The sequence below is a fragment of the Pseudophryne corroboree genome, chromosome 4 (genome assembly GCF_028390025.1).
Source record: "Pseudophryne corroboree isolate aPseCor3 chromosome 4, aPseCor3.hap2, whole genome shotgun sequence".
In the NCBI taxonomy this organism is placed as follows: domain Eukaryota; kingdom Metazoa; phylum Chordata; class Amphibia; order Anura; family Myobatrachidae; genus Pseudophryne; species Pseudophryne corroboree.
In genome coordinates this window covers 874,427,902-874,452,593 of record NC_086447.1, presented here as the reverse complement: position 1 = coordinate 874,452,593, position 24,692 = coordinate 874,427,902, and the positions used below count along the sequence as shown (strand labels likewise).

The 24,692-nt window shown below is 47.2% G+C and overlaps 1 protein-coding gene across 4 annotated transcripts in view; it reads left to right on the top strand.

Moving 5' to 3' along the window:
* Positions 1 to 24,692, top strand: part of DAAM2 (dishevelled associated activator of morphogenesis 2) — a 471,074-nt gene that overhangs the window by 377,439 nt on the left and 68,943 nt on the right. For 3 of the 4 annotated variants that reach the window (XM_063918833.1, XM_063918835.1, XM_063918834.1), the window contains exons 15-17: positions 1,285 to 1,392; positions 3,151 to 3,180; positions 6,714 to 6,820. In XM_063918833.1, the coding sequence (XP_063774903.1) occupies positions 1,285 to 1,392; positions 3,151 to 3,180; positions 6,714 to 6,820 (245 nt within the window). The remainder of the gene's footprint in view (positions 1 to 1,284; positions 1,393 to 3,150; positions 3,181 to 6,713; positions 6,821 to 24,692) is intronic. The other variant, XM_063918836.1, reaches the window with a different exon arrangement.

Genomic DNA, 24,692 nt, shown 5'->3' with positions numbered 1-24,692 from the left:
CACGGATAGACTGAAGTGTGAAAGGTGCGACGCGGGTTACTCTACTCATATTTCATTAATGCCTGTCTAACTGTATCCTGGGTCGATCTTATTCACAGTTACACAAGGTTGCCCCCAGGAATATCAGGCCTAAATCCCGCGTTCTTGCCTTGGTATGAAAGCAGGGTCAGACTGGCCCACAGGGGTACCAGGGAAACCACCGGCAGGCCCCACTGTCCGAGGGCCCACTCCTTCCTCTAGGGATCAGTTTCCAGACTGTGCACTTGTATTATACATGGTAGATATGTTGCATTACACTGCACTAGACTATTGTGTATTTCAAGCCTCTGTGGTGGCTGGCCACACCCCCTTTGTAGGCTGGCCACACCTCTAAGTATGGGCCCCCTATAACTGCATTCCCCTGGTGGGCCCTTCATGCCCCAGCCCGACACTGTACGAAAGGGTCTGAAACTGGTATCAACATGGCTTAAAACCGCATTGATGATCCCTGATCCGACCCGGAATGTAGGTGTAAGAGGGGTATAATTCGGCTGTTCTTAGCACTTCATCCATGAGTCTGTATGATTAAAATAAGGTTAATACCTTATATGGTAAATGCTCTGTTAATAACATGCGGCTTTGCGGCATACATTAAAGTGCCATTCTTAATAAAGATTTAGCCTTCAAGGTCACTGTTTCATTAATGCACTTGTATATAAATTATGTCTTCCATTTCTGTTAATCTTTTTTGTCACGTTTTCCATTTGTATTTTCTATAATGGTATTTCAGGGCTTTATCTAACATCTATAAAGGTATTATAGGTTTACCTGCAGAGCATGCATTTAGGGTGTAGCCTGAATACAGAACATGCGACATTGGGGCGAGTGAACCAGCAGACGAAGGGCAGATAATATACTCATTCTGTAGCATCAGCATGTACTTGGCACAGTTAAGCATAGAAGAGGTAACTAAGGCCCAGATTTATCAAGCCTTGGAGAGTGATAAATTGCACGATGATAAAGTACCAACCAATCAGCTCCTAACTGTCATTTTTCAAACACAGCCTGTAACATGGCAGTTAGGAGCTGGTTGGCTGGTGCTTTATCACCATGCAATTTATCACTCTCCAAGGCTTGATAAATCTGGGCCTTAATATGTAAATAAATAAGGTGCTCTATGCAAATTAGCTTATAGCAGAAATTGGCATTTTATCAATGGATTTAAGACTTTTGTTTCTATTTTCCAAGTTTTTTTGTTAAATAAGTTAACAGTCGTTCATATTTCAGCCTTTATATTCAATATAGGACAAACTCAATGGAACAGTCTGGAATGAAATTGATGACATCAGAGCGTTTAAAATATTGGATCTGGAAGAGTTTGAAAAAATGTTTTCTGCCTATCAGAGACACCAGGTATGTCACATGACTGCACATCTCTTACAGTTAAGGGAATATAATATTATTATTATTATCCTTTATTTATATGGTGCCACAAGGGTTCCGCAGCGCCCAATTACAGAGTACATAAATAAATAATCAAACAGGAAAACAGCAACTTACAGTTGATGACAGTATAGGACAAGTATAATTGTGTATTCTCAGTAAACCCAGTTAGTTTACAGACACATCATGTGGCTTTATGTGGGATTCTATGTGCACTCAGTATTTAGTTTTCTTATCTGGGGTCATTGGCACAGCGGGTGTAGTATAGCTGACCGGCGGTCAGGAGACCGCCAGTCAGCTTACCGACGCCGGGATCCTGGCAGCATACCGACGCCGGGATCCCGGTGGGGAGGGGCGAGTGCAGCAAGCCCCTTGCGGGCTCGCTGCGCTCGCCACGCTTCGGGCTCGGTGGCGACCTACGGTCGCCACGGGTTCTATTCCCACTCAATGGGTGTCGTGGACACCCATGAGTGGAAATAGTCCCTGTTGGTCGGCATGCCGACCATCGGGATAGTGAGGGGTCGGGATGCTGGAGGAGGTCATGTGACTGTCGGTCTCCTGACCGCCGGTCACATGAATACCACCTGGCACAGCATATTAACACTAGAAACATCTATTAACAGTCTCTCTTTCTCTCTCTCTCTCTCTCTCTCTCTCTCTCTCTCTCTCTCTCTCTCTCTCTCTCTCTCTCTCTGCATTAGATTATCAGCTGTTCATAGATTAGTTTGCAGAACCTGCATTAAAAATTAAAATTCCACACAACAATTATCTTATGCTGATAAAATCCATTGTGGGTGACGCATCTTACTAGAATAACTTATTATTCAAATAGGACCTTTGCTGAAATTGCCTTTTGAAAACACAGAAACATACTGTTGTCACCATTTGAGGGATGTTGCGATAACTAGCCTTCCTCAGCACCATTTATAACCATGGAAACACACTGTACAAACTGGTACAGTGGTTGTCAAGGAAAGTCAGGTATTTATAATGTACGAGTCAAATTGCAGCAACAGTATGTGTCTGAGTTTTCAACGGGTATTTTCCGACTCAAGCAGGAGTTATTTTAGTCTAAATCATAATGATTTGATTTAGATAACGTGATTTCTGAGTGGAGTTACCCTTCAAGCATTCCCTTATTTTCCCTTCTTTACTTCCCTTATTAGTGCACTGGGCTGTTCTCTCATGCTATAGGCAATATTGGATTGTCTAGAATAACCTATATAGTGTGTAGTTACCATGACGACATAGTAGACATTCCCCAGAAGTCCAATTTCTTTAAGCAGCAACAATACAAGCCCCAAAGAAGTGAAAATAACATAGGAATGCCCTAATAATAATGTGTTTGTATCAGGTAAGATGACATCTTGTGTAAACCAGCTGAGGGTCACATACTGTAGTGTGGTTATCACTGAAGCGTTGTCCATTGTGATTCTAGGCTTACGTTTTGTATGCGCAGTGTTTTCCCAAAGATCCTGAGCAATAGTGCAGAAAAAAATAGCTTATTACGCATTGTTTTAATTTACATTTAAAAAATAAAATTACATCCTATTGCCACATTCACTTGTATGTCTAATGATCATTTCTAAGAATGAACGTGGTTAATTGTTTCCGCTAAAACCAGAGATCAGGCCGCTGCAGACTGCTTCTTGTATAAACTTTGTATCTTATACTTCCGACTAATTTTTGGCATGTCTCATTCTTTCTTACCTGCGGCTGGCTGCATAGGACCTGCTAACTAATACCTCTCTGAAACAGGTGAGTAAGACCTCCATGTTTTCTGCAATGCACAAGAGAACCAGCAGAACACAGTGTAGCCAGCATCTGCTGCGCCAGTGAACTGATAAACTTCAAGACTCGCATGGGCTGCACTTTTGCCTTCGGTAGGGCCCCACGTTACCCTTAATCTCAGTGATAAGTTCCAATAGTACATTTCATTAAAGAAAGATGCCCCAAATACCATTGGTATACGGTTCCCCTAATGCCACCCACTACCCTCATAATCGACTTGTAAAGCCCACTCACACCAAAGACCAGTCGCAATGTCCGCTCACCCATAACATTCTCATTTGCTCTTTAGAACACTATTTACCCCCATAGCGCCTCCTACATTCCCTAAAACACTGCTCAGCTCCCGATCCCTATTCACCACGTAAGAGTTTTGGTTAATAAAGGTGCTGGGGCCACAGGCAAATGGCAGGGGTGGAGGTAAGGGGCGATTGCATGTTGCTGAGTCTATTCAACGAAAATGAAGCCTATGAAGTCTTCAGGAAGTACTGATAACATTACTGAGGCATGAGGCACAAAGTGGAGACTCAGTGGAGCTGCCATTTTCTGGTCTGAACCAGTATATTGCTGAGGCATGAGGCACAATAGAGGCAGACATTTTGTGAGCTACACTTTATAAGAATGTCATCTGTCATCCCGGGGCTCTATGGTAGGGGAAGAGGGTCGCTAGAGGACACCAGATGTGCAAGAAACGGGCAAGTTGGGGACCAAGATGCTCTTGGGAACTGCAGCCATTTCCTCGCTGAGGCATGAGGCACAATGCAACGCCTTAGTAATTCTTCAGGAACGAGATACATTTATGAGGCATGTGTGAGATGACTGCTTTAGTGAATGTATAGTCTGCATTCTCCTGCAAAATTCGCTCAGCCCATAAAATGTGAGACTCCCCAATACACACGCAGACATTTAATAACTGTGATAGCTGAGTGCGCTGCAGGGCGGAGATATATTTAGATACAATCCGGCCAATTCAGAACAAAAACAACACAAGATCATTAATGTCGGTGTTCTGACCTCTATAGTTTGGCAGACTGGTAAAACCAAATTCCACGGCTGACCCTGTGTAATTTTAATGTGAAAGTCTTACAAAATAAACGAAAAACACCAGAGAAGGAGCCAGGAGTGAATTGGAAGCCTCTCACGACAAACGTTCCCTGGATTCAGGCTGCTAACAGTAAACAGGTGTGGCGTCCGGCTCACGTTATCCCGGGTGGTAATAGCTGCGGCTTCTACAGCAACCAGGAATGTGACTTTTTCCTGCTCCATGCGCTGGTTTCCGTACGATGAAAAACTCTTAGTGTGGAACTGAATGTAAACAGTGAAAGTGCTTATGCCTCACCTGCATGTAAGAGGCGTATATGTGAGAAATGACGCATAGCTAACACTCTGAGAGGGTATAGAAACCTTGATCCACATCGCAGTAGTTATCAACATTGGCCAGGAGGGGCAGTGGTGTACAGTACCTTGCCGCCTTATAATAATATATGTAGTATCATGTGAGTGGCCCACAATCAATCTTGGGTCGCCCTCTTTTGCCATCTCTTGACTTCTGCAGTTGAGCCACCCAGCCAATTGTGATTAATATTCTAATGAAGTCATGGTGTCTCAGCCAATTGGAGTCCAGACAATTAATTGTGCCTTACTGAAAATAATTAGTGGTATTTGGCCTAGTGACCGGAAAGCATCGGCACAGCTGATGACCTCTGACACTAGGGATTGTAGGGATTATCTTCCCGAGTGAAAAGTATCTACAGCCTGATCTGTGTTCTCCCACACTACAGGCACTGTGTTTTTCCAATGGCTAAGAATGAGTTTTAGTCTCTACTCCAGATAGTTTTCCTAAATTTACGATTGGGCCCCCAGACTGATAAGCGCTGTCATCTGGATCCTGGGTGAACTTTGTCATTTAGCCTCTGATCCCTGAGTTATTGATGGTTACAAGTTGGAGATGTTCCCGGGGAGGTCAGTCTGAGCTATATACAGTATAATGGAGCCTCTCTGCCAGACTCATCTACCCCAGCTCTGTACTGCCACCTATTGGTCATGTTTGTTGAATGCCATTCATCAGAAGGAATTCTCTAAGAGTTGTCATGTCTGGACCTGTGATGTTGGGATATAATTAGACATTTGTCGGGAAAAAGGCAGACGGGCTCAGGCGTTTTCAGGGAGGGTTCCTGACGTCGGTTCCGGCCCCCGATCAGCAGGACTGGATAAGTAAGTCCTGGGCTGCGCAGAGACTATTGGAGGGATGCGATCACACTTTGATTGGCGGCGACATACTGTTCTCGGGGCTGCAGCCGCACCGATGGAAAAAATAGCGGGGGCCCGCCTACCTTAGCATGGCCGGCTGCGAAAGCAGGGAGCATCCACAGTTGTCGCGACCGCAAAGTAATTGTGGCGCGATCGCAATTACACTGTAGTTGCAGCCGCTGGGCGGCCGGTAGCATGCTTGGTGGCCTTGCCCTATGCTGGGCGCCCCCAACATACGATAAGAATGATTGTAGATTCTGGCCCAGATTAATCAAGCCTTGGAGAGTGATAAATTGCACGGTGATTAAGGGGTCTATTTACTAAGCCTTGGATGGAGATAAAGTACCAACCAATCGGCTCCTGTCGTTTTTCAAACACAGAATGTGACATGACAGTTAGGAGCCGATTGGCTGGTACTTTATCTCCAGCGACTTTATCTCTTTCCAAGGCTTAGTAAATAGACCCCTATGTACCAACTAATCAGCTCCTAACTGTTTATTTATCACTCGCCAAGGCTTGATGAATCTGGCCTCTGCTGTTTAGCAGAACCTGCAATCCACCCTGATTAGGGTCCATACTGTGTATTTGTTAGATTTAGAAATGCAATTACTCTGCGGGAATGGTTAGGGGAACTGCCTCATTCTCTGCAGCACATCATGTAATGGGATCGGTATGAAATACCTCCAATCAAAATGCCGACGGTCGAAATACCGACACCAATTGACCGATGGTCAAAATCCCGACAAGGTCAAAATCCCGACATGGGCAAAACACCGACATTTAAAATACCAACAAGGTCAAAATACCGACATGTAAAATGCTGACAGGTCAAAATACCAACATGCGTTTTTCTGTGTTTTTGTGTGTGTATGTCAACATAGGTCGACATGGACACCATATAAGTGTACCGCGTCCCCCCGCATTCCTCGCTGCACTCGGCACACTATTATATTCGCCCTCCAGGTCCACTGGGATGGTAAAGTATGAACAAGTCAGTTTCAATGGAAAAATCATGAAAAACTCATGTCGGCATTTTACATGTCGGTATTTTGACCTTGTCGGTATTTTAAATGTCTGTATTTTGTCCATGTTGGGATTTTGACCTTGTCGGGATTTTAACCGTCGGTCAATTGGTGTCGGGATTTCGACCGTCGGGATTTTGATTGGAGGTAAATTGACCGCATCCCCATGTAATGTAATAGTCGCAGACACAGAGCAGGTATAGTGACGCTTTGCTGTTTTTCTCATGACAGAAAGACGTGGACTCCATGGAAGACCTGTATCTGTCTACACGTAAAGTGAAAGAGCTGTCCGTGATTGACGGACGCAGGGCGCAGAACTGCGTTATCCTGCTGTCCAAGTAAGTGCCTTGTTTCTGATCCCTATGCTGATCCCACTAGAGCGGATGACAATGTATCGCTACTGTTATCTAATACAGTATTAGAATAGAATCCAGTCATGTGATGCAGCATGAGAGGTGACTAGAAACTACTGCTGACTCTAATACAGTCCCTGTGTCCTCTCACTCTGAGGACACATATAGTACAGACAGTCCCAGTGTCCCCTCACTCTCAGGGCACATGTAATACAGACAGTCCCAGTGTCCCCTCACTCTCAGGGCACATGTAATACAGACAGTCCCAGTGTCCCCTCACTCTCAGGGCACATGTAATACAGACAGTCCCAGTGTCTCCTCACTCTCAGGACACATGTAATACAGACAGTCCCGGTGTCCCCTCACTCTCAGGACACATGTAATACAGACAGTCCTGGTGTCCCCTCACTCTCAGGACACATGTAATACAGACAGTCCTGGTGTCCCCTCACTCTCAGGACACATGTAATACAGACAGTCCCAGTGTCCCCTCACTCTCAGGACACATGTAATACAGACAGTCCCAGTGTCCCCTCACTCTCAGGACACATGTAATACAGACACTCCCAGTGTCCCCTCACTCTCAGGACACATGTAATACAGACAGTCCTGGTGTCCCCTCACTCTCAGGACACATGTAATACAGACAGACCCAGTGTCCCCTCACTCTCAGGACACATGTAATACAGACAGTCCTTGTGTTCCCTCACTCTCAGGAGACATGTAATACAGACAGTTCCAGTGTCCCCTCACTCTCAGGACACATGTAATACAGACAGTCCCAGTGTCCCCTCACTCTCAGGACACATGTAATACAGACAGTCCCTGTGTCCTCTCATTCTCAGGATACATGTAATACATACAGTCCCGGTGTCCCCTCACTCTCAGGACACATGTACTACAGACAGTCCCGGTGTCCCCTCACTCTCGGGACACATGTAAAACAGACAGTCCCAGTGTCCCCTCACTCTCAGGACACATGTAATACAGACCGTCCCTGTGTCCCCTCATTCTCGGGACACATGTAATACAGACCGTCCCTGTGTCCCCTCATTCTCAGGATACATGTAATACATACAGTCCCGGTGTCCCCTCACTCTCAGGACACATGTAATACAGACAGTCCCGGTGTCCCCTCACTCTCGGGACACATGTAAAACAGACAGTCCCAGTGTCCCCTCACTCTCAGGACACATGATGTAATACAGACAGCCCTGGTGTCCCCTCACTCTCAGGACACATGTAATACAGGCAGTCCCAGTGTCCCCTCACTCTCAGGACACATGTAATACAGACAGTCCCAGTGTCCCCTCACTCTCAGGACACATGTAATACAGACAGTCCTTGTGTCCCCTCACTCTCAGGACACATGTAATACAGACAGTCCCGGTGTCCCCTCACTCTCAGGACACATGTAATACAGACAGTCCCAGTGTCCCCTCACTCTCAGAACACATGTAATACAGACAGTCCTGGTATCTCCTCACTCTCAGGACACATGTAATACAGACAGTCCCTGTGTCCCCTTTGTTCTCAGGATACATGTAATACATACAGTCCCGGTGTCCCCTCACTCTCAGGACACATATAATACAGACAGTCCCAGTGTCCCCTCACTCTCAGGATACATGTAATACATACAGTCCCGGTGTCCCCTCACTCTCAGAACACATGTAATACAGACAGTCCTGGTGTCCCCTCACTCTCGGGACACATGTAATACAGACAGTCCCAGTGTCCCCTCACTCTCAGGACACATGTAATACAGACAGTCCCGGTGTCCCCTCACTCTCGGGACACATGTAATACAGACAGTCCCTGTGTCCCCTTATTCTCAGGATACATGTAATACATACAGTCCCGGTGTCCCCTCACTCTCAGGACACATGATGTAATACAGACAGTCCCAGTGTCCCCTCACTCTCAGGACACATGATGTAATACAGACAGCCCTGGTGTCCCCTCACTCTCAGGACACATGTAATACAGACAGTTCCAGTGTCCCCTCGCTCTCAGGACACATGCAATACGGACAGACCAAGTGTCTCCACAGTCTCAGGACCCATATAGTAAAGACAATACCAGTGTCCCCTCCATCCCAAAATACATGTAATACATACAGTTCTGGTGTCCCCTCACTCTCGGGACACATGTAATACAAACAGTCCCAGTGCTCCCTTACTCTCAGGACACATGTGATACAGAGAGCACATATAATACAGACAGTCTATGTGCCCCCTCAGTCTCAGGGCACATGTATTATAAACAGTCCCGGTGTCCCCTCGCTCTCAGGACACATGCAATATGGACAGACTAAGTGTCCCCACATCCTCTGACGCATGTAATACAGACAGTCCCGGTGTCCTCTTACTCTCAGAATATATGTAATATACAGTCCCGGTGTCCCTGCATTCTCTGACACATGTTATACAGGCAGTCCTGGTATCCCCTCACTCTTAGTACACGTGTAATACAGACAGTCCCAGTGTCCCTGCATTCTCTGACCCATGTTATACAGACAGTCCCTGTGTCCCCTCGCTCTCAGAACGCTTGTATTACAGACAGTCCTGGTGTCCCCTCACTCTCAGGATACATGTAATACAGACAGTCCCTGTGCCCCCCATTGTCCAAATTCATGTTATCCATACAGTCCTGGTGTCCCCTCACTCTCAGGATACATATAGAACAGACAGTCCCGGTGTCCCCTCACTCTCAGGACACATGTAATATAGACAGTCCCGGTGTCCCCTCACTCTCAGGACACATATAGTACAGACAGTCCCAGTGTCTCCTCACTCTCAGGACACATGTAATACAGACAGTCCTGGTGTCCCCTCACTCTCAGGACACATGTAATATAGACAGGCCCGGTGTCCCCTCACTCTCAGGACACATGTAATATAGACAGTCCTGTTGTCTCCTCACTCTCAGGACACATGTAATACAGACAGTCCTGGTGTCCCCTCACTCTCAGGACACATGTAATACAGACAGGCCCGGTGTCTCCTCACTCTCAGGACACATGTAATATAGACAGTCCTGGTGTCTCCTCACTCTCAGGACACATGTAATATAGACAGGCCCGGTGTCCCCTCACTCTCAGGACACATGTAATATAGACAGTCCTGGTGTCTCCTCACTCTCAGGACACATGTAATACAGACAGTCCTGGTGTCCCCTCACTCTCAGGACACATGTAATACAGACAGTCCCAGTGTCCCCACACTCTCAGGACACATGTAATATAGACAGGCCCGGTGTCCCCTCACTCTCAGGACACATGTAATATAGACAGGCCCGGTGTCCCCTCACTCTCAGGACACATGTAATATAGACAGTCCTGGTATCTCCTCACTCTCAGGACACATGTAATATAGACAGTCCTGGTATCTCCTCACTCTCAGGACACATGTAATACAGACAGTCCCGGTGACCCTGTATTCTCTGACACATGAAATAATCTCTATTTATCACCTGCGTACGTCATGTTGCATTTGCTCAACCTACTTAAGCAATAACAGTTGAATAGTATGAAACTGAAGGTGTCCACAAAGTGTGCATATGGGTAGAAATATACACATTTTCTCACACACGTGCACACGCAATTATTGTTGTGTATCAAACTAGAAATTGGTGTTGAATCGGCGCTCCACAGTACACACAAACCCAATTAAACTCTGATAGCTGCTCACCAGTTGTGGGCGGGCTGCCCCAACAGATTATCAGGTACAACAGGTACACCCGACTAGGAGGAGATCAGGTGAATAAGCAGTCAAATGGAATCCTTTAGTAAAGTGCCTTAACGCGTTTCTCGGCCTCTAACGCTGGCCGTCTAATCAGTATGTATGAGTATTTCAGTGTCAACGTCCACGATTCAAATATTGAGACGCTGCCCGCTCGGTTAAGCTGAGCCGTCTCTAACATCACAGCGGGACTTTCATACGCATAAGGAGAGAGAGACTTTATTCAGCTTAACAGCAATGACTATTTAAGAGGTACCTCTCACTAGTCTCCTATCCATAAGACCTTCTAGTCCGTGGACGCACGGCCAGAATACGGGTTATATTAAGTGTCATTTCACTATTTATTTTTTAATTCAGGTGATACATTGCAGCTGTATTTAATACAGTATTTTATTAAATAAATGTGTATACTTTTTACTAGGCTATATTGTGATTCATGTGGCATTTGAAACACTGTTTCATTAATAAATTAATATTAGACTCTCCTAGCGCTCCCTTCTTTTGCTTTTTTTGATCTTATTGTTGTGTTTCCATGCATATTAATCACTGAGCTGGAGTTCTGGCTCAGCAGCCCTGCAGTGTCACCGGGATACAGGCAGAGCAGTGGCTGTGATTTACAGGCCCCGTCCTAGAACACATGTTCTACAAACACTCACAGGACATGTAGTGAAATGTGTTTCATTGGGAACCCGGACTTTACATGGCACAGATTATATTACCAATCGTAAGTCAGCAGCTGGTTGTAATTAACATGAACTTCACATAAATCTTTGTGGTTAATTCCCTTCTATTTACACTAAACTGACACTTTTTATGTGAAACTATTTTCCATTCATTAAGAGGCTTCCTATATATATATATATATATATATATATAGTATACATACATGTTATCACAACTATGGCCCTCATTCCGAGTTGTTCGCTCGCTAGCCGCTTTTCGCAGCAGTACACACGCTAAGCCGCCGCCCTCTGGGAGTGAATCTTCGCTTAGCAGAATTGCGAACTAAGTATTCTCAATATTGCGAAAAGATTTTTCTAAGCAGTTTCTGAGTAGCTCGAGACTTACTCTTCCAGTGCGATCAGTTCAGTGCTTGTCGTTCCTGGTTTGACGTCACAAACACACCCAACGTTCGCCCAGACACTCCCCCGTTTCTCCAGCCACTCCCGCATTTTTCCCAGAAACGGCAGCGTTTTTTCACACACTCCCATAAAACGGCCAGTTTCGCCCAGAAACACCCACTTTCTGTCAATCACACTCCGATCACCAGAACGAAGAAAAAACCTTGTAATGCCGTGAGTAAAATACCTAACTTCTTAGCAAATTTACTTGTCGCAGTCGCAGTGCGAACATTGCGCATGCGCAATAAGCGGAAAATCGCTGCGATGCGAAGAAAATTACTGAGCGAACAACTCGGAATGAGGGCCTATATGCTTACGTATACAACTGAATGTCACAACTATGGGGGTCATTCCGACCCGTTCGTTCGCTGCGTTTTCACGCAGCAGAGCGAACGGGTCCCTGCTGCGCATGCGCCGGCACCTTTGTGCGCCAGCGCATGCGGGACGGCCAACGGCCGTGGCAGGATAGCGATCGCCTCTGCCTGATTGACAGGCAGAGGCTATCGATGGGCGGGAGTGGGCGAAACGGCGGCGTTTGCCCGCCGTTTCGTAGGTGTGGTCCGGCCAACGCAGGCGTGGCCGGACCGAATGGGGGGCGGGCCGCAGCGGCTGCGTGACGTCATACGCAGCCGCTGCGGGCCAGGGAATGAGGAGTAGCTCCCGGCCAGCACGCTAAAGCTGCGCTAGCCGGGAGTTACTCCTGAAGTGCAAAGGCATCGCCGCTGTGCGATGCCTTTGCACTTCTACGGGGGGGCGACACTGGCATGCGGGGCAGACTAGCCCTGTGCTGGGCGTCCCCCCGCATGTCAGGGAAGAAGATCGGAGCTGTGCAAAATTTTGGAATGACCCCCTATATGCCTTGTATCACAGCAATATATCTTTCTATATACCGTGTATCACAACTGTATTTCTGCTGCGGGGTACACTGGGCTCCACAAGCCTGGACAATGGGGTGTAGAGTAGGATCTTGATCCGAGGCACCAACAGACTCAAAGCTTTGACTATTCCCAGAATGCACAGCGCCGCCTCCTATATCACCCCGCCTCCCAGCACAGGAGCTCAGTTTGTAAGTTGGTGCTGCAGTAAGCAGGCACTCCAAGCAGCCTTGAGAAAAGCTTTTTATGAGGTAAAAAGTGAAGACTTCAAGGGCAGCAGCGGTGGTAAATGTCTTGTGACATTCACTGCTGCAGCTCCAGCTCTCCCCAGCGGCGCTGTACACTCCCGAGCCCTGGTTGCCGGGTACCTGCAGCGGAGGCTCCGGTTTTCTTCATGTTAGACACACACGGCTGGGGCTCTCCAGGATCGCGTGGCCGCGCTTCGGGAGGTGGTAAGTGGGTCCCGCTCGCGGGACCTGGTCTTTATCGCGATCCAGCGCAGTCAGTGGGAGGCGGGCCGCGCGCGCTGGCGGTGGACACTGTGGCAGTACAGGCGATCCCACTAGATCACCAGGGCATGGGCGCAGGTCGGGTTTTCTCTCTGAACCACTTCTTATATTGCCCACGGTACCCGGTGGTTTTGCCAGCAAGGGGGATAAGGCTTAGACCTGAAGCCCCTCCCCCAGCCCCAGGGCGCCATTTCCCGCAAATGTTCCCGCCCTGGAGCTGCATATCTGTCTTTTCCTCACTCCCAGTCAGTGTCTGCATCGCCATTATCCCTCAGTTCACTGTTCCTGGGACTGGGGTGTAGTATGGCTGACCGGCGGTCTCCTGACCGCCGGTCAGCTTACCGACGCCGGGATCCCGGCAGCATACCAACACCGGGATCCCGGCGGGGAGGGGCGAGTGCAGCAAGCCCCTTGCGGACTCGCTACGCTCGCCACGCTGCGGGCTCGGTGGCGACCTGCTGTCGCCACGGGTTCTATTCCCACTCTATGGGTGTCGTGGACACCCACGAGTGGAAATAGTCCCTGTTGGTCGGCATGCCGACCATCGGGATACTGAGCCGGCGAGATGGTGGAGGAGGTCATGTTACTGTCGGTCAGCAGACCGCCGGTCACATGAATACCACCCCTGGGACTGCTTGGGCAAATCTTCCTATGTAAAGCCGCCTGGTTGTCAGCGCTGTGCCTTTACATGACACTTAAGTATTCTACCTGCCTTTTTAGACAGTGATAGTTAAGAGAGTGCACTTAGTCAGGGTTTTATAGTACAATTACCCTGTGATATACATCCAGTTCTTACTGTGTACTGTTATATCTACTGTTATATAGCTGTGTAAGCTAGTCCAGTGCAGTATTATTGTCTGTAATAACCTCTGCATTGTACAAACTGTGACTATTTGTGTGTGCATTGATAGCTGAGTGATGTCCATCTCGTGTCTTTCACTCAACTTGCTATCCCTATATTCTATAACCTGAGGGGGCTTGGTGCATCATGTTTTATTTAATATAGGATTTTCACAAAGATATACTGTATAACGTATTTTTCTCTGTGATGTGGTCACCATATCTCTCCTTTATCTCTGCTAGTGCTGACTACACTGTGCAGGGGTTTGGGTTTAGGGATATAGTGCTGCTAATAATTGTACTGTGTTACCTCATACTGCAAGTTATATCATGTCTGCTTCTGAGGGTAACGGTTCTGGGGCGGAACACACTGCTGGTGTTGCTGAAGCCACAGGCACATATGAGGAGAATATAGCAGCTGTGGGCTCTGGTTCTGGGGGCTCCTTGCCCCTCAGTGGGACTGTGGCAACGGAGGCACATACTGACCCACCGTTGGCCGCTTTTTCCACGTTTCTGCATACGCTAGTTAATAAACTAACACCCCCTATGGGACCCCCAATGCCGGTACAACCGTATGTGGGCCCTGCAGCTAACCCGCCGTGGGCGGATGATTTATCTGCTCAATTAAAGAAGTTGAACCAGTCCCTGACTACTAAAAAGTCTGACCAACGCTCGCCTAAGTCCAAGAGGTCCTCTAAGCGAGCGCTCGTCTCCTCACAATCCACTGCTGTCACTGACACCTCGTCTGATGAGGACGGCACTTACACTGACCCCACAGGTTCTGACTCGGATACGGCTGATGGGGAGGGTAGTTCAGATGTGGATGTTCCTGACCTTTTGGAGGCTATTAAGTTAATTCTGTAGATTACGGATGATCCCGAGCCATCCGTGCTTCCTAAGAAACCAGATAGGTTCAAGCGTCAGAAGGTGGTTAAACAGGTTTTACCTCACTCTGACCACCTAGTGGATATACTTCAGGAACTCTGGGAAAACCCGGGTACGAAGTTTGTGCCTCAAAAGAGGATGCTGGCTCGCTATCCCCTCGCGCCAGAGCTGTCTAAGAATTGGGAAACACCTCATCCAGTGGACTCACATGTGGCTAGGATGGTGGTTTCCTCAGGTCGTGTGTTCGATTCCCACCATGGCCCTAACTGTGCAGAGTTTGTATATTCTCCCCATACTTGCGTGGGTTTCCTCCGGGTACTCCTGTTTCCTCCCACAATCCAAAAATATACTGGTAGGTTAATTGGCTCCCAACAAAATGTAACCCTAGTGTGAATGTGTCTGTGTGTACATGTGATAGGGAATATTGGCCCTCATTCCGAGTTGTTCGCTCGCTAGCTGCTTTTAGCAGCATTGTAAACACTAGGCCGCCTCCCTCTGGGAGTGTATCTTAGCTTAGCAGAATTGCTAACGAAAGGTTAGCAGTTCTGCTAATAAATTTTTCCCTGCAGTTTCTGAGTAGCTCCATACCTACTCCTAGATTGCGATCACTGCAGACTGTTTGGTTCCTAGTTTGACGTCACAAACACGCCCTGCGTTCGGCCAGCCACTCCCCCGTTTCCCCAGCCACTCCTGCGTTTTCGTCTGGCACGTCTGCGTTTTTTAGCACGCTCCCGGAAAATGCTCAGTTAACACCCAGAAACAGCCACTTCCTGTCAATCACTCACCGATCAGCAGAGCGACTGAAAAGCATCGCTCGGCCCTGTGTAAAATTGCATAGTTTTGTGTGAAAGTACTTAGCGCGTGCGCCCTGCGGCCCATACGCATGCGCAGAACTGCCGGTTTTTAGCCTGATCGCAATTCTGCTAAAAACGGCTGCGAGCGAACAACTCGGAATGACCACCATAGTGTTAGGTGCCGGGGTCCGCATGTCCGCGCGGGGCAGCGCCTAGCAACTAGGAACGCAGTGCGCGTTCAGCCGCCGGCTCCCTAGCAACGCTAGTCGCCGGGCGCGCTGAGCCGCACGGACCCTAGCAACGGGGACGCCACGGGCGGACCGCGTTCCCCGTTGCAGGGCCTAATTAACAAGCACACACACTTGTCCTCTGGCCGTGCAGCAAGGCAGCTGCACGGCATTTATTCCCAATCAGGCTCTAAGCAGCTGATTGGAGGACTCCCTGTTAAATACCTTCCCAGTACTTCTCACAGACGCCGGTAATAGCTTCCTGCATGCTGCTTTGGTTTGCTGAGAGTCTGTTCCAGTCCTGCTGTATCCGGTCATTCCTGTCCTCAGAAGTCCTGTATTCGGGAGTTGTCATCTCATCCCAGGAAGTCGTTTGGTCCCCAGTTGTCCTGACTGATCACCTTTGTATATCGAGTGGTGTTCTGTGAGTTGCGGCTCTGCCGTGTGTTGCGGCTCAGCCGCTTTATCTTTATATATTCTGTTTTTGGAGCATTTGCGGAGGGTTCCGCTTCCACAAGTCCTCTCTGGAACTCGGCGTTGCTGGGTAGGAGAAGTGGACAAGTGGATATTTTGGTTGTCCTTTTCCCTGGCGATGTTTCTGCACATATTCTAGTTTTAAGTTAGCTTGTAGCCCCTGGCCTGGTTGTTTAGTCAGAGGGCCCCTTGTTATCACCCTGTCTCGGATTTCCCTTTGTCTCTCATTAAGACCTGGGGGGGCATCGGAGTTGGGCAGACATAATCCGCCCTTCAAACGCGGCTGCCATGGGCTCAAGCAACCATAGTCTCGCAGGGGATTTCCGACAGCACGGGTGAGACAACGGAGTTAGGGCGCCAGGGGCTATTTTCCATTCCCGCTCCCTTCCCCAGCATTTCGTTCCAGTGCTCCGGTCCTCGCAAAAAGATCTCCTCAGACCAGAGTGCTGGAATCATAACATTATTACCGGCCATACCAAAAAATTAAAATTAAACAGGGCTTTAATTTTTTCCTCTCATTCAGTTTTTTTTTAAAAATTTTGGCCTCATGAATCCGACAGGTTTAGGGCCAAACCCTGGCCAGCTCTTAGTCAATCAGATTCAAGAACTTACTCAGATGGTTCAGGATCTTTCTGTTCGGGTGAGGTCGCAGGAAGATCTTTTGCGAGCCTCCCCAAAGGTAGTCCCTGAACCAAAGATGCATTTGCCTGACCGTTTTTCTGGCGATAGAAAATAATTTTTTAGTTTTAAAGAATCCTGTAAACTTTATTTCCGTTTAAGACCTACTTCCTCTGGTTCTGAATCTCAGCGAGTTGGGATTATTATTTCTTTACTCCAGGGGGATCCTCAGACCTGGGCGTTCGGTTTAAGGGCAGAGGATCCTGCGTTGTTGTCAGTAGATGCTTTCTTTAAGTCTTTAGGGCTTTTGTATGATGACCCAGATAGAGAGGCGTCCGCTGAAAGTCAGCTGCGCGCTCTCAAACAAGGAAGAAATCCTGCAGAGGTTTATTGTACTGAGTTTCGCCGTTGGTCGAACGACTGTGGCTGGAATGACCCAGCCCTGCGCAGTCAGTTTCGCCTCGGCTTATCAGAGTCTATTAAAGACAGTCTCCTCCAGTACCCCGCTCCTGAGACTCTCGATAAACTCATGGAGCTTTCTATTAAGATTGATCGTCGTCTCAGAGAGCGGAGGGCTGAAAGAGGAACACCTGTAAGGTCAAGTCCTTGTGTTTATTCCATTCCAGAAGACGTAGAGGAGCCCATGCAGATGGGTCTCTCCCGGCTGTCTCCTGAGGAAAGGGCCAGAAGGCAAAATTCCGGTCTTTGTTTGTACTGTGGTGGTAAGGGACATTTTGCTCGTAACTGTCCGAACAAGTCGGGAAACGCTTTGACCAGGTGAATTGTGAGGGGGTTCACCTAGGTCTGCAGCTTATCTCCTCGAATAACTCTCTTTTAGTCCCAGTTGAGGTTTCCTTTGGCAGCCTCAGTTCTTTGGTGTCGGCTTTTGTTGACAGTGGAGCTGCAGGAAACTTTATGGATTTAACTTGGGCTAAGGCCTTAGGCATTCCTCAGTTACCATTGGGTAGGTGTGTCACCATGCATGGCTTAGATGGGAGTCCGCTTTCCAACGGGGTTATTACTCACCGTACACCTCCCGTAGTACTTACAGTAGGAGCTTTACATTCCGAAAAGATCGAGTTCTATCTAACACATTGCCCAGCAGTTCCAGTTGTTCTGGGTCACCCTTGGCTGGCCTTTCATAATCCCACCATTGATTGGCGGTCCGGGGAGATTTCACAATGGGGTACTTTTTGTGCTAAGGAATGTATTTCGTTTCCAGTTAGAGTAGCAGCTATCATTCCAGAACTTATTCCTGTGGAATACCAGGAGTTTGCCGATGTATTCTCCAAAGGCAATGCGGACATTCTGCCTCCCCATCGGCCTTATGATTGTGCTATTGAGCTAATCCCTGGTGCCGCATTGCCAAAGGGGAGATTATATGCATTGTCCGGGCCAGAAACTTCGGCTATGAATGACTATGTTCAGGAGAGCTTACAGAAAGGTTTTATTAGACCATCAAAATCCCCTTTAAGTGCTGGTTTTTTCTTTGTGGAGAAAAAGGATGGCTCGCTTAGACCATGCATAGATTTTAGAGCCTTGAATAAAATCTCAGTCAAAAACACCTATCCTTTGCCGTTGATTTCTGTACTCTTTGATCAGTTACGTTCTGCTGTGATTTTTTCTAAAATTGACCTGAGAGGAGCTTACAACCTCATCCGAATTAAATCTGGAGATGAGTGGAAGACGGCTTTCAGTACTCAGTCGGGTCACTACGAATACCTGGTGATGCCGTTCGGCCTGTCGAATGCTCCAGCAGTTTTTCAAAACCTCATTAACGATGTGCTCCGTGACTTCCTAGGGAAATTCGTGGTCGTTTATTTAGACGACATCTTGATTTTTTTCTGAATCGATGGAACAACATATCACCCAGGTACGTCTGGTTCTTCAAAAGTTACGTGAGAATCATTTATATGCCAAACTGGAGAAGTGTGAATTTCACGTCACGAAAGTATCTTTTTTAGGGTACATAATTTCCCCTCAGGGATTTTCCATGGAACCTAAGAAGCTTCAGGCCATCCTTAATTGGGCGCAACCCACCAATTTAAAAGCAATTCATCGCTTTTTAGGGTTTGCGAATTATTATAGGAGGTTCATTCATTCTTTTTCTGACCTGGTTGCTCCCATTGTGGCTCTGACAAAGAAAGGAGCGGATCCTACCAACTGGTCGCATGAAGCTGAGTTGTCCTTCCGGGCTCTGAAACAAGCCTTTGTCTCAGCTCCAGTCCTCAGACATCCTAATCCGGAATTGCCCTTTGTTGTGGAGGTTGATGCCTCAGAGGTTGGAGTGGGGGCTGTCCTTTCTCAAAAGGATCCGGTGTCTTTGGACTTACATCCTTGTGCCTTTATGTCCAGGAAGTTCTCCTCCGCTGAATCCAATTATGACGTTGGTAATCGGGAGTTACTGGCGGTAAAGTGGGCTTTTGAGGAGTGGAGGCATTGGCTGGAAGGAGCAAAGCATACTATTTCGGTATTGACTGACCATAAGAACCTGCAATACATTGAATCAGCTAAACGGCTTAATGCCCGGCAGGCACGTTGGGCATTATTTTTTACTCGTTTCAAATTTATAATCACTTTCAGGCCTGGTTCCAAGAATACTAAAGCTGATGCCCTGTCATGTAGTTTTCTTCCGGTTCACAATAACAATCCTGTTGTTACCCCAATATTTCCATCTTCGGTCATCCGGGCAGGCCTCACACAGGATTTATTTACCCAGTTAAACCAGCTTCAACACCAAGCTCCTAGATTTACTCCTGCTGGACGTCTTTACGTTCCTGAATTTTTGAGAGCTACTGTTTTAACTGAATTCCATGACAACAAGGTTTCAGGGCATCCAGGAATCACTAAGACATTGGAGTTAGTCTCTCGCTCAGTATGGTGGCCTAGTATGTCTAAAGACGTTAGGGAATTTGTTTTTTCATGTCAGGTTTGTGCACAGCATAAGGTTCCCCGTTCCTTGCCTATCGGGCAACTTATGCCCTTAAGTGTCCCTCTCAGGCCATGGTCTCATATTTCCATGGATTTTGTGGTTGACCTTCCCCTTTCAGCCGGATTCCGAGTCATATGGGTGGTAGTGGACCGTTTTAGTAAAATGGCTCATTTTATTGCTCTTCCCCCGATTGCATTCTGCTCAAGGGTTGGCAGTTTTGTTCCTCCGCCATGTGTTTAGGCTTCATGGGTTACCCACTGATATTGTTTCTGATCGGGGTCCACAATTCATCGCACAATTCTGGAGATGTTTTTGTGCTTCATTAAAGATGAAACTGTCATTAACATCCGGTTATCACCCACAATCCAACGGGCAAACCGAACGAGTTAACCAGTCATTAAAACAATATCTGCGCTTGTATTCAGCCAAACTCCAGAATGATTGGTCCGAGTTTCTTCCTTTGGCTGAATTTGCTTACAATAATTCCTGTCATTCCTCCACTAAAGAGTCTCCATTCTTTTCAGTTTTTGGTTTTCACCCCAGAGCTAATTCTTTTTTTCATCATTTTCCAGTCTCCTCGCTGGCATTGACCTCCCATCTCAGAGCAATTTGGAAAAAAGTGCACCTTGCTCTCAGAAAAGCGGCCTTTCGAGAAAAGAAATTTTCTGACTGGCTCCGACGTCCTTGCACTTTTAAGGTGGGAGACAAGGTGTGGTTGTCAACTCGCAACATCAGGCTTCGACAATCCTCGGCTAGACTGGGACCCAAATTTATTGGACCATTTCTTATTATTAAAAGAGTCAACCCAGTTGCCTTTCGGCTACGTTTACCAAGATCTCTCAAGATTGGAAATACGTTTCATTGTTCCCTGTTGAAACAATACGTTTCTTCCAGTAGATTTCCTCGGATGATCTCTCAGGGTAGATCTCCAGTGGATGTACAGGGACAACAGGAGTTCTTGGTAGAGAAAGTTCTTGATTCCAAATTGTCCCGGGGTCGGCTTTATTTTTTAGTTCACTGGAAAGGCTATGGTCCGGAGGAAAGGTCTTGGGTCCTAGATAAGGATCTTCATGCCCCTAGGCTCAAGAGGGCATTTTTTCGGGAATTTCCTCAGAAGCCTGGCTTTAGGGGTTCCTTGACCCCTCCTCAAGGGGGGGTACTGTTAGGCGCCGGGGTCCGCATGTCCGCGCGGCCCGGCGCCTAGCAACTAGGGACGCCGTGCGCGTTCAGCCGCCGGCTCCCTAGCAACACTAGACGCCGGGCGCGCTGAGCCGCACGGACCCTAGCAACGGGGACGCCACGGGCGGACCACGTTCCCCGTTGCAGGGCCTAATTAACAAGCACACACACTTGTGCTCTGGCCGTGCAGCAAGGCAGCTGCACGGCATTTATTCCCAATCAGGCTCTAAGCAGCTGATTGGAGGACTCCCTGTTAAATACCTTCCCAGTACTTCTCACAGACGCTGGTAATAGCTTCCTGTATGCTGCTTTGGTTTGCTGAGAGTCTGTTCCAGTCCTGCTGTATCCGGTCATTCCTGTCCTCAGAAGTCCTGTATTCGGGAGTTGTCATCTCATCCCAGGAAGTCGTTTGGTCCCCAGTTGTCCTGACTGATCACCTTTGTATATCGAGTGGTGTTCCGTGTGTTGCGGCTCAGCCGCTTTATCTTTATATATTCTGTTTTTGGAGCATTTGCGGAGGGTTCCGCTTCCACAAGTCCTCTCTGGAACTCGGCGTTGCTGGGTAGGAGAAGTGGACAAGTGGATATTTTGGTTGTCCTTTTCCCTGGCGGTGTTTCCGCACATATTCTAGTTTTAAGTTAGCTTGTAGCCCCTGGCCTGGTTGTTTAGTCAGAGGGCCCCTTGTTATCACCCTGTCTCGGATTTCCCTTTGTCTCTCATTAAAACCTGGGGGGGCATCGGAGTTGGGCAGACATAATCCGCCCTTCAAACGCGGCTGCCATGGGCTCAAGCAACCATAGTCTCGCAGGGGATTTCCGACAGCACGGGTGAGACAACGGAGTTAGGGCGCCAGGGGCTATTTTCCATTCCCGCTCCCTTCCCCAGCATTTCGTTCCAGTGCTCCGGTCCTCGCAAAAAGATCTCCTCAGACCAGAGTGCTGGAATCATAACACATAGAGTGTAAGCTCCACTGGGGCAGGGACTGATGTGAATGGGCAAATATTCTCTGTAAAGCGTTGCGGAATATGTGTGCGCTATATAAATAACTGGTAATAAATAAATGTAACAAGAAATAAGGATGTCGGAAATAACATTCTGCAAGCTATGGATTTCCCATTGCTGCTATTGTGACCCCATCGGAGTTCTATGGGAATCCTGTACCGGCAGATCCCACACTGTAAACACATGGATTGTTTATCTATGCATGAAATATAGATGTGTACTTAGGGGACAAATCGCTTACAGATGCTGTAATCAGTGGAAGAGGTCTCATTCCAGCGCGACAAATTGAAGGAAGATTGTTACAAACTAGAAGTTTAAGAGCTCCGGAAGCGCAGAAATTCTCAGGCACTTATCTCCATCTCATAAAGGAGCACTTCTCACTGGAATATTATTCTTATAGCACTTACCATCCTCTCAGATGTCTTATATCTTCCCTCGGCCAGCGGTAAACAGAGCAGGTTTTCATATAAATATAGAAACTGGCACATACACGACGACTGAGCCGTCAATACTAGCACAGAAGTGAGAACTTATCCATTAATACTAGCACAGAAGTGAGAACTGATCCATTAATACTGGCACAGAAGTGAGAACTGATCCATTAATACTGGCACAGAAGTGAGAACTGATCATTTAATACTAGCACAGAAGTGAGAACTGATCCATTAATACTGGCACAGAAGTGAGAACTGATCCATTAATACTGGCGCAGAAGTGAGAACTGATCATTTAATACTAGCACAGAAGTGAGAACTGATCCATTAATACTGGCACAGAAGTGAGAACTGATCCATTAATACTGGCACAGAAGTGAGAACTGATCCATTAATACTGGCGCAGAAGTGAGAACTGATCCATTAATACTGGCACAGAAGTGAGAACTGATCCATTAATACTGGCGCAGAAGTGAGAACTGATCATTTAATACTAGCACAGAAGTGAGAACTTATCCATTAATACTAGCACAGAAGTGAGAACTGATCATTTAATACTAGCACAGAAGTGAGAACTGATCCATTAATACTAGCACAGAAGTGAGAACTGATCCATTAATACTAGCACAGAAGTGAGAACTGATCATTTAATACTAGCACAGAAGTGAGAACTGATCCATTAATACTAGCACAGAAGTGAGAACTGATCATTTAATACTCGCACAGAAGTGAGAACTGATCCATTAATACTGGCACAGAAGTGAGAACTGATCCATTAATACTGGCGCAGAAGTGAGAACTGATCCATTAATACTGGCACAGAAGTGAGAACTTATCATTTAATACTAGCACAGAAGTGAGAACTGATCCATTAATACTGGCACAGAAGTGAGAACTGATCCATTAATACTGGCACAGAAGTGAGAACTGATCCATTAATACTGGCACAGAAGTGAGAACTGATCCATTAATACTGGCGCAGAAGTGAGAACTTATCATTTAATACTAGCATAGAAATGAGAACTGATCCATTAATACTGGCACAGAAGTGAGAACTGATCCATTAATACTGGCACAGAAGTGAGAACTGATCCATTAATACTGGCGCAGATGTGAGAACTGATCCATTAATACTGGCACAGAAGTGAGAACTTATCATTTAATACTAGCACAGAAGTGAGAACTGATCCATTAATACTGGCACAGAAGTGAGAACTGATCCATTAATACTGGCACAGAAGTGAGAACTGATCCATTAATACTGGCACAGAAGTGAGAACTGATCCATTAATACTGGCGCAGAAGTGAGAACTGATCCATTAATACTGGCGCAGAAGTAAGAACTGATCCATTAATACTGACACCTGAAATAGGTCTACACGGTCATTAGGTCAACATGGAAAAAGGTCGACATGAGGTTTTATTTTAAACTGGTGTCGTTTTCTTCATAAAGTGACTGTGAACCCAAGTTATTTGCACCGTGTTCCCTCTCCGCTACCGCTGCGCTCAGCACAGGTTACTATTCCCAGGGGTGTAGTATGGCTGACCGGCGGTCAGCATACCGACGCCAGGATCCCGGCAGGGAGGGGCGAGTGCAGCAAGCCCCTTTGCGGGCTCGCTACGCTTGCCACGCTGCGGGCTCGGTGGTGACCTGCGGTCGCCACGGGTTCTATTCCCACTCTATGGGTGTTGTGGACACCCACGAGTGGAAATAGTCCCTGTTGGTCGGCATGCCGACCATCGGGATAGTGAGGGGTCGGGATGCTGGAGGAGGTCATGTGACTGTCGGTCTCCCGACCGCCGGTCACATGAATACCACCCTATTCCCAGTCGTAGTCCACGTGGATCGTAAAGTATGAAAAAGGAAAAAAAAAAGCAAAAAAATTGTGGAAAAACTCATGTGGACCTTTTTCCTTGTCGACTTTGTCCATATCGATCTAATTCATGTTGTCCAATAGTGGTCGAGCTAATGAGTGTTGACCTAAGTGGTCGACCTAAAGACTGGATCCCCTTAAACCACCCTCATACTTAAAAAAAAAAAAAATCAGGACACACAATCCCCACTTTCTTTGGGCACCCCCTTCCCCCGTTCTCACTGCAATTTGTGTTAGCCCCCTGTAAACCCTGTAAGCTGATGACTGTACAGCAAGTTGGTTAGTCGACACTTCTTACACTGTCGTCTCAAAGTCACGTATTCGTCCATGGAATCATTTTACCTCTAAAT